This window comes from Phlebotomus papatasi, chromosome 2, assembly GCF_024763615.1.
Source record: "Phlebotomus papatasi isolate M1 chromosome 2, Ppap_2.1, whole genome shotgun sequence".
Taxonomy (NCBI): Eukaryota; Metazoa; Arthropoda; class Insecta; order Diptera; family Psychodidae; genus Phlebotomus; species Phlebotomus papatasi.
The window spans coordinates 99,280,068-99,290,337 of record NC_077223.1 but is presented as its reverse complement, the minus strand read 5'-3'; the positions used below and the strand labels follow the sequence as shown (position 1 = coordinate 99,290,337).

General features: G+C 34.3%; 1 protein-coding gene across 1 annotated transcript; it reads right to left on the bottom strand.

The window, feature by feature from the left end:
• Nucleotides 1-1,461: 1,461 nt before the first annotated feature.
• On the bottom strand, nucleotides 1,462-8,265 carry LOC129800377 (COP9 signalosome complex subunit 3-like). The gene is made up of 7 exons (XM_055844717.1): nucleotides 8,094-8,265; nucleotides 7,839-7,993; nucleotides 7,654-7,747; nucleotides 6,977-7,575; nucleotides 2,033-2,347; nucleotides 1,901-1,968; nucleotides 1,462-1,835 (listed from the first exon to the last, which is right to left on the bottom strand). The coding sequence occupies exons 1-7, from the start codon at nucleotides 8,146-8,148 to the stop codon at nucleotides 1,820-1,822; spliced, it is 1,302 nt and encodes a 433-aa protein (XP_055700692.1). The 5' UTR covers nucleotides 8,149-8,265; the 3' UTR covers nucleotides 1,462-1,819.
• Nucleotides 8,266-10,270: the final 2,005 nt, after the last annotated feature.

Here is a 10,270-nt window from a genome sequence, read left to right as displayed (position 1 = left end):
TTTTCGATGGGAAAAAGGAGTCTTGATTTTTGGACTCAAATGCTACTTAAAATCAAATGTACTGGCATGATATCTTTTCCAGGGCAATTTTCACATAAAAAAACACAAGAAAATGCAATAAAAATCACAGAATTTTCCCACAAATTTCTTCACTTGCCACTTCTTTAATAATTTTTAATGAATTTATTACGGAAATTTGCTTATTTCCGTGCAAAATTACGTGAAAAACATCAACACAAATTTCGCAAAGGGCACTGTCCGCCATCTTCTATTTGACAACTGAACCGTCTTGGTGCATTTCTTCGAGCAACGGAAGCATTTTTTCAAGACATCTTCTCGAGGATTTTCCACGGACAATTTAAAAAATAAATAGTCACAAATGCTTCCAAAACTCACCAATTTTTTTCCCAATTTACAAATGACCGATATTCCACATGATTTTCATAATTTTCCACGAATTATGAAATGTTTCAAAAGTCGCTGGGCGACCCATATTTAGCCTATTTTTACTATCAAATCACGCCTTTTAACCAATTCTTTATCACTAAACTAATTCTAAAAACTATTTTCTTTATGTTAACATCAATTTTCATTGAAATTTCGTTAATTGAACTTCATGAATTGGCTTTAAAAAGCAATCTTGGCGACGTTTTTTTTTCAAATGCTGGCGACCACCACTACAAAAGCAGAAAAACGACTTTTTCCTTAAATGTTGGTTCCTGTGGTATATCTAGTACAGTAGAGTCTCGCTATAGTCCATATTTGGTTTCAGATTTGACACTTGGGTCGCACTATAGTCCATGTTATTTTTTAAAATTATCAACGACTTTTAGTATTGAAATTGCTCGACGGCTTCCACTTTCTTTGCGATTGTGGTACTTGTCCTTGCTCTCTTCATTATGGATCACAATTATCACAACTACTCAATAAAGTTTGCCAAAAATATTAAAATAATTATGCTTGGCGTACAAAAAACATAACCTAACCTAAATCAGTATTTTGAAATCAACGGTCGATAAATTGTGGACTATAGAGCGATGGCCTATAGCGAGACTCTACTGTACGTAGAAAGCTAAATAATTCAAATAAAACTTAAAAATGAAGGGAGAACAAGTATTTATATGAGTTTAAGCGATATGTTTATGATGCATTCCAAAACACCCAGATTAGGTTCCAAAATGCACCGTTTTCCAAAATGTACCACATTACCCTAGTCTTGAATTGAACAACGAAGAAAAACAAAATCTAAACCAGCCTACTATGCGACTAGCTTCATGTCAAGCGAATAGGAAATCCTTCTGATGATCTTGTTTCCAGTCCAAAATGGTCGAAAAGGAAGTGTCATGATTGAGCCGATAATGCTTTCTGGAACAGGTTTTCGACTAAAATATGCCCAGAATTTGCAACAAATCCAATGCTAAAGGATAAAGGACCTCAAATCAAAAAAACAAAAATAGAATGTAATGTATCGAAAACGCATTTATTGAATTCATTTTCATTTTCATTTTCACAAAAATCACGAAAGCGCAATTCTCTTCCTGATTTTCAAGGTATAGGTATTCAAAGAGTTGAAAAGGATATCCATAAAAGCATTTAAATTGGTTTTTTTTCTTTCACTTTTGAAATGAAATGCAAAGAGATTTTTTTTTGTTTAAATGAAACCTACAGTTAGAAAATCTAATTATTTCTCATCATAAATCAATTTGTGTGAAATTTCTAATGATCTCTGCATCATTTGCATAACAAATCTCATCTCACTCTGACTCTCACAATTGTCTCATCCTTAGATCCTTCAAAAATGCACCAGTTTCTTTCTCCTTTATTCACTTGGATCACTAACAAAGCACATAAACAAAAATAAAGTATCCTGCATTGAGCAGAATAATTAGAATTTACTTACCCAACAAAGGACTTTGAATGACCAGTAATTAGATCCTCATCCTGATTGCCGATCGACTTCTTCACGTACTACAGAAAAAAATCACTCAATAACTTTATCTGAAAACAAGAAAAAAAAGTCAAAAGGGCTCACCATCAAATTCAGCATAATCTCTTCCTCCATTTTGATGATTTGCTTGTTGAGCTCCATCACGCGCGCCATGTCATCCTGCAACTTGAGAAACATGTCCGGCGAATCGTACTTCTCTGGGTCATCCTTGAATACCACCATGCCATCCTTCTGATTGATTGAGGCGAAAATCTCGCCCGATTTGATCATATTGAGAATATACTCTTCAGCCTCCGATGGACCAGAGAGCTGAACTCGACTCGCCACATCAGCCAAGGAGAGGGTAAGGAAAGTCTTGGTCAATCGCTGGATGTTTTTCTTGCACAGAGATCTAGCGACCTACGCGAAAGACCAAGAAAGCCTATTAAATAACCTGCATGATTAAATCTGGTTCTACTTGTTTGATCTTGAGGATACTTCACGGTATTCAGAACGAAGTGCCGTGCCTCAGTAAATTTTAACTTAAGCGTATACTTCATGTGAGCAACACATACTCTTTTTAGCGACTATGCATTACTTCGTGAAGTAGAGCAGTACGACTTTAAATTGGAAATGTATCCCATTGAGATGAGATGATTTAGTGAATACAGCCATCCGGCTAGCGCTAAACTTCTTTCATCGCTAGATATCGAATCCCTCTTCTCTATGCACTTTGGATCTGAATGAAATTCCCTAAATATTTCTTCTTATTGTGGAGTTAAATAAAGGAATGCAAGAATAACTCTTTAGCTTTATTTCTGTTCCCACAAGACCTCCAGCTTCTATGCACCATTAACAACATGATTACCATTTCCTACCTATCTGTCTCCTTCGTAATGATATATCTGGCGAGAGAAAGACTTTTGTTGAGGTTGGCCTGTTAACTACTTTATTATTCTTAGGTGGCCGGGGAGGAACAGAGAGCGAGGCTAAAGCGATCTCGCCTTTTATAGGATGAATACTAGTAGTGCCTCCTGAAGGGCGACACTGGAAACATGTTATATATAGCACGTAACAGAAAGACATTTTTGGTACTACTTTTCCAAATCAAACTTTCTCATGAATTCAGGGGTTCAAATTGGATCAAAATGGTTTCATATTAAAGATCTGTAACCCGATTATGAACTAGTAATAAATTACCCCAAAATGGATTTACTAATCAAATTTCAAATGTACTGATACTATTTTGAGTAGATGATGAGGTGATATAAAGCGGAAAAATAATGGTTCAGTAAAAGAATATGTGAAATAACCCAAGAAGCAAAATAACTGCCTTATAGAACCAAGTATTAACCCTTTAACGACGAGACAGTTTTCGCGGACCGAAAATCAGCAATAAAAATGAAACCAATGAACAAAACCAGTAAAAAATCTTATATCTGGCCTTCGAAAACCCGACAGAGTCTGATTTGGTGTATTTTTTGTCTCTATGGACGATAGAAACAAAAATAGCCTAAAAATTTAAGTAATTTTTCTGACAACACTAATGAGTGATAATTTTCAATCTAATGAAAAATATTATGTTTGAGCATTGTAGTTTCTTTTTCCAAAACGGTTTTGCTTAATAAAAATTGGAAATATAAAATATATTTAAAATTATTTTTGATAATGAGAATTTAAAAATTCATCATTTTTTAGCTTAAAAATTTACTATATAGCAAATAGTTGGGGATTTCCAAAAAGTATCCTAGATTCCTTTAACCTTCTACTTTGTAATTACGTACAAACATAAGCAAAAAGTAACTTTAGGTAGTCAGGAGAAATAATTTTCTTTATGGGACACCAGTGTTCCAATCGTCCTTAAAGGGTTAAACAAGTCTTTTAGCGCACTTTTAAAAGACTTAAAGTGGGAATTTTCTGTAGAAATTCCTATTCCTCTTAAGATCCCAAAGAGTGCGCCACTTTATTTATAGTAATCTCAGTAATGGGATCAAGAGTGTTATAAGCAATTAAAAAGATTTATGGTTCTACAGTTAAAATTGTTTTTTGGGAACTTAATCCCTAGGCATAACATTTCATCCATTTTATCCGATGAGTTTTGTATCGCTGAACGATTTTATTTATTATAAATTCCCAGCTTAGCGAAATTTTGAGTGACTTTGTCATTGTCGCCTTTTTTCTGTAATCATTTTCATGATTCTGCAAATTTTCTTAACCGAATTTAAGAAATATGATACAGTTCGATAGGCCTTGGAATTCCCTACAAACTGCATGTATAACAGACACTAAACTTAATAGTTTTTGTGAAAGTTTTAACGATTTTCTTAGCATTGATAAACACTTAAATTTCAAAAATCTTTAACAAATTATTTTGAGAGATAAGACAAGCCAGAATTTAGAAATAATTTTTGAAAAGTAACAAAATATATTACAAAATATAATAAGTTATGTTTTGCTGCTATAAAAACGCGAAAAATTATTTTTTTCCAATTTTTTACGCTCTAGTCCTTAAACAAAACGAATAAACAGCAGTCACCTTATTGAATTTCCATTGGAAAACATGGTGGATCTATGAAAAATTCGATGATGAAAAGGTACACTTTTAATTTTTCTTAGAAATTAACAAATTAAAATTGGTAAATATGAATGGATTTTCGCTTTATTTAGAGCAAAATTAACTAAATAATGAAACTGTTGTATAGAAAATATATAAATGTAATAGTTTAGTACTGTATTTATCATGAAAACAATGACGTTTTCATTTGGAGTAGCGAAAAATTTCCATTTGGAGCAGGTTTTGAATTAGCTTAATTTACCCTACGCTCGTGAATTGGTTTGCCCGGTTTCTCTTTCAAGAGTTATAAATTTTTGATCGATTTTCATATTCAGCCCATAAAAAGTAAATAAAATTATGATATGCCGATTGTATGTAATAAATTTAGTCTATAATAAATTTAGTATATAATAAATTAAGCCTCATTACTTTTTCTGACTAATATAGGTTAATTCGAAAATATTTAGTTATGTTGAAGCTAACCTAATCAATTTTTGAAATATTTATTTTTAGTTAAATCATTTGTTCTGGCAGATTTGCTATTTTCAAAGGATTTTTTTGTTCGAAAATTTTCAATACGACAAGAAAAATTAACCTAAAACCAACTTTCAATTTTGAATGTATCATATCCCAGCGAGCATCAAATGCTAACCTATTTCAATTCAGCTGAAAACATTTGAATTTTCAGCTGAATTCTGCTAACCTTAAAACGACACTCGCGGAGCAGTGCTATTTCCTAATATCTGGTTAGCATTTTTATTCGAGAATTGCTGACCGGTCAGCATATTTTTGCTAATCGATTTAGCAAAAATATGCTGAAAATACTGTTTTTTTTAGCTTACTGTGCTCGCTGGATTTTAATCTTAAAAGCACGATAAATTCAGGACAGATTTTTTTTGAATTAATTTACTTTATTTTAGGAAAGATTAGCAATTCGAATTTTAAGAGAAAATAGTATTTTTAAATATGAAGATATCCTAATTGAGGTTATTTTTTTTAGGTTAAGACAAGCATAACCTCAAATTCTAAAATAATCTTTTACTAATTAAAAAGGCGGGGAATTTTCTTGCAATTAACCCTTTAAGGACGACTGGGTCACGCGTGACCCAGAGAAAATAATTTTTCCTGACTACCTGAAGTTATTTCTTTCTAATGTTTGTACCTAATCACAAAGATGTAGGAATCTAGGATATTTTTTGAAAATCTCCAGCTATTTGCTATATAAAAAATATTTATGCTCAAAAATGACGAATTTTCAAATTTTCACGTTGGTGCTTGAATTTTAATATTTTTAATATTTCTATTTTTTTAAGCAAAAACCTCTTGGGACTAGAAACTATAATAACTATACATAATATTTCTCAACAAAGTAAAAATTATAGTTTATTGGTATTTACAGGAAAGCTTTATAATTTTCATGGGTCATATATGACCCAATCGCCCCTAAAGGTAAAAAAATACCGAATGGATTTTCCAAGTTTTGAGGTCAGAATGTTTCATGTTTTTGTTTATGTGTGCGCAAAATAGCTAATTATTCGTGTAATATTGTGTGATATATCAATTAGCTGAGATTTCCCAGTGCAATACTGACTGAAGAAGGTAATATTTTGATAATTTATAAGATTCTTCTGCGTATATGTTGTAAATTCATAACTTTTTACTCTTGTACATGACTTCAAAAATGGAAAAAAATTTCATGATCAATGAACCCGAAATCATCCACATATATTGCCCGGAAGATAGCGATGATGCCGACAATCTTGTCCTGAACGAAAACGACATAATTATATTTGGAACAAGACGTGGATGAAGTGGACTTTGAAGTCTTCATCGAAAACGCATCAACTTCGGAAGAACTCCTAGATCCACAGCAATGTGCAACTGTACGTCTGATATTCCCAGAGACAAGCAACATTGCACCTACCCATTACCATCAAACATGTTTCGAAGAAAACTGAAGTGCACATGGTGCTATCAGAAAAAAAGGATTATAAGACCAATTGTATTTGTGAGGTATGCGACATTTATCTCTGTATTACCAGTACTCGCGATTGTTTCGATGAATATCATAAAAATTAAAAATGAAGTAAATAATACATTTTTTTCATAAAAAATATTGTTTTTGTGTATAAGTCTTTGAGACCAAAAATTGAATGAGATTTTTTAAAATAAATTTTTGATCGTTTTAATTTTTACTCGTATTCTAAATATTTTTTTATTATTACAAATATATTCAAGTTATTTATTTTTCAAAAATAACAGAGCAAACGAGTAAACTAGTCATCTGGAAAATTTTGTGCCTTTTTACCTTTATGGACGATTGGGTCATATATGACCCGTAGTTTTCCAGGACTCCTAGGGATGGGAAAATTTCTTTTTAACCGTAAATTTCTTATTTAGGCTAAAATATCGAGGGAAACTTGATTTCGTTGAATTTCGCTCAGCGGAAAGCTTCTCGTCCTTAAAGGGTTAAAAGGAGAATGAGATTTACTAACCTGCTGCACTAGGCCCAAGTTGGTGTCATTTCTGTAGGTGTCCCTATATTTATTGATGACATTCCTCATCTCCTCGCTGGAAGCTGTACCGTATGCATTGGCCAGTTCGTGGTAGGCGTGACTGAGTGGCTTCATGAAGCGCGCAATCACCTGAGATGAGTACTTTGGGATGGGCATGATCTTCCCATGGAGGATCAGCGAGACCAGGAGGAATTTCTTGTAGGATTCGAGCATGATGTGGGACATGGCGAGAGCTGGAGTCGACACGGCCACCTCGAAGAAGTACAGGGCTCTCTCGTAATTATGCACCGCCGTGTAGATCATCCCTCCGTAGTAATAGTAGAGGAGGAAGTATTTGGCATCATGATTGCTGTCATCTGTTGAGGCAATCGCTGTGATGTCGGTGTCCAGGAATTTAATCACTGGACTAAAGACTTTGGCGCAAAAACTGAGCTGACAGAGATCTGCATGGATGGCAGTCAATTGAGTGTCAAAGAGGCGGATTTTATCAATGGCCTGCGCCAGAATTGGGATGCCCTGAATGCATGGAATTTGGTGTTTCACGAGATAGTCCGTAAACAGATGACACAGTTCCACAACTGAAGAGGACAACAAGGGGCATTTAGTATCAAAGGCGCGAGGATTGAACCCATTCCGAAAGATTTTCAAAAACTTACAGGTTTGTGGGGAAAATCTGATTTGTTCTCCATTGCAGATTGAAATGAATTCTCTAACAAGGCTAATAACACTATCAGCTTCCTCTGGACTTCCCTGAAATGTCCCCAAATACAGCCCAATTTACTTGAATTCCTCTCTTTCTCTCCTGTCCGGAAAGCCCTCAAACAGAAAAAACAGAACTCACCGTCAAGTTGTTGAACTTGGCCACCAAAACATACAAGACACCCAGTGAATGCTGCTGAAAGTCCAGTGTTTCAAGTACATTGTCGAGATAGTTGGTATTTTTAGCTAAAACCACTGCCGTTTGATTGCATGATTCGGCCAATTCACGGAAATTCCCTACCAAAAAGGCAACAAAGCAAACAAAATTCCAAAATTGCCAATCAATCCGCAAGATATTTTGAGGTTAGATGAAACTTCTGCACGCCACTAAACTCACCTGAAGCACTCTGTGTGCGTACATTGTTGACAAAATGCTCAAGTGCTGCGGACATTTTGCATTTAAATACAATTTTTAGCGATAGAGAGTCATTTAGGCATGTTTTTTGCCAATTTTATGCACTCACGACAAATATCCCGACACTTCACGCGATGACAACTTACGATATAATCGCAGGAGGTGATTCGATATATCGCTTCTCCTCCGATATTCACCATTTTCGGAGAAATTTTCGAAAATAATTCCGGAGGGTTGAATTTTTGAAATTTAAATTTGAATAACGAATGGATTTACGCGGAAATCGTGGAAAATTCCAGAGAGTATCATAAAGAGCAAATAATGAAAAAAGTCAAAGGTAATAATCATATTCATTAATAATTCTATTATTCAAATATATAGATAAAGAAATCTATATTATTCCAGTAATTTTGAATTGAATACCGCAGTTTTCGTGGGTCGCATGAGCAGAGATTTTGTGATTAATAGGGGAGACTGGGGCAATTTGTCAAATCGGAAATTTTGAAATTCAATATCTCCCAAAAGAAAAGAGACCGAGACTTCAAATTTTTATCATAGATTGCCTTCATGAACCTTAATAAACGTCAAAGGTTTTAAGGAATTCGAGCAAGGAGTATAATATAGGGTAAGTGTGCCAAATGCCGTCCAGCTTGCAATTTCGCCCACCTTTTTTGTTCCTCGAATTTTCATGAAGTTTTAGATTTTACGTACTCTAGAAATTATACAATTATCTGTAATCTGTAATCTGTAATGTATATTATTATTATTACAATATACAATTATCGACAAACGAGATGACGTGAAAAAGATATTGGAAGAATTCACGAAGGGCAAGGAACTATGAGAATGAAGATGGCCGAAATAGGGCACCAAAGCTATGTCCACATTTTTATTCATTTTAAAATAAGAAAAAAGAAAAGAATGATTTTATGGTAAATAAAGACGGTAAACTCTTTACAAGGTTCCAAGCAACACTCTTTTAGAAGAGAGAATAAAAAAATCAATTTGAATTTAAAAGGGACAGATAATCCTAACCGGCTTATGTAGGTGAGATTCTTAACGTGAGCTAACTCGGAGTGCATGCAAATTCGATTTAGAGCTGAAGTTGGGAGACGCCATTCAGTTATCTTGAATAAAATACGTGAAATTATACAAATTTTGTATTTAAACCAAAATATCAAGGATTTGGATGAACTGATAGAAAAGTGTTATATGGGTGAAATGTAGACCAGAATGTTCTCTATAATTTTTCCATAGAACATGATCTCATCGATTACTCAGAAGTCAAGATAATCGAGGTTTTTTGTTTCTTAACTCGTTTTTTCATCCATCAGAGTGCCCCAAGTAGTCATTTGTTGAACTTCAACTATATCAAAGAATTGTTGTATTTTGCGGGACTTTCCATTTAAACCCCTATTTTAAGTGTCTTGGTGGAGTAGAGGCAGTCAAATTGGCATCTGAGTGATTTCAAAGCGTTATTATGGGAAAAATCAATTTTTTCACACTTAAACGGCAAAATCGGAGTGATAGCGTAGTCTGACCGGAAAATGATGTATGGACGAAATGTAGAGACAAATGTCCTCTACAATTATGTCGAAGTAATCATCAAAATCGGTTCAGCGACAGTCGAGATAATTGAGGTTATGTGATATTGAAATTGGTTTTTCGACTGTGGCGCCCCTGGTGTTGGTCCCACGAAGTTCAAATGTTCTAGAAAGTTGTAGTATTTGGTGAGATCTTTCGTTTAAGCCCTCATTCATCAAAATCGGTCACATAGAACCGGAGATATGATTTTTTGAATTTTGTGAACTTTGACCCCTCATATCTCCGGTTCTATTGAAACCACAGCGCACATACGCACCATTTTGGAAACGTCCTAGACTGGACTACAACATACTAAAATTTCATTAACTTGCACAATGCCGTTTTTGAGAAAAGTGACTTTGAATTTCGATGAATTTTGACGCTATCACAGCGCCACCTGTAGTGACTTTTTGAACTTCCATCTGAAAGTGCTCATCGAGACGAAACCAAAAAGGTAAAATTTATGTCGATATGTTAATTAGAACCGGAGATAGAGGCCGGTCAATGTTCGAACTTTGACCCCTTATAGCTCGGGTCAGGGGTTATGGATCGACTTAAGGTTTTTTTTGTTTGAT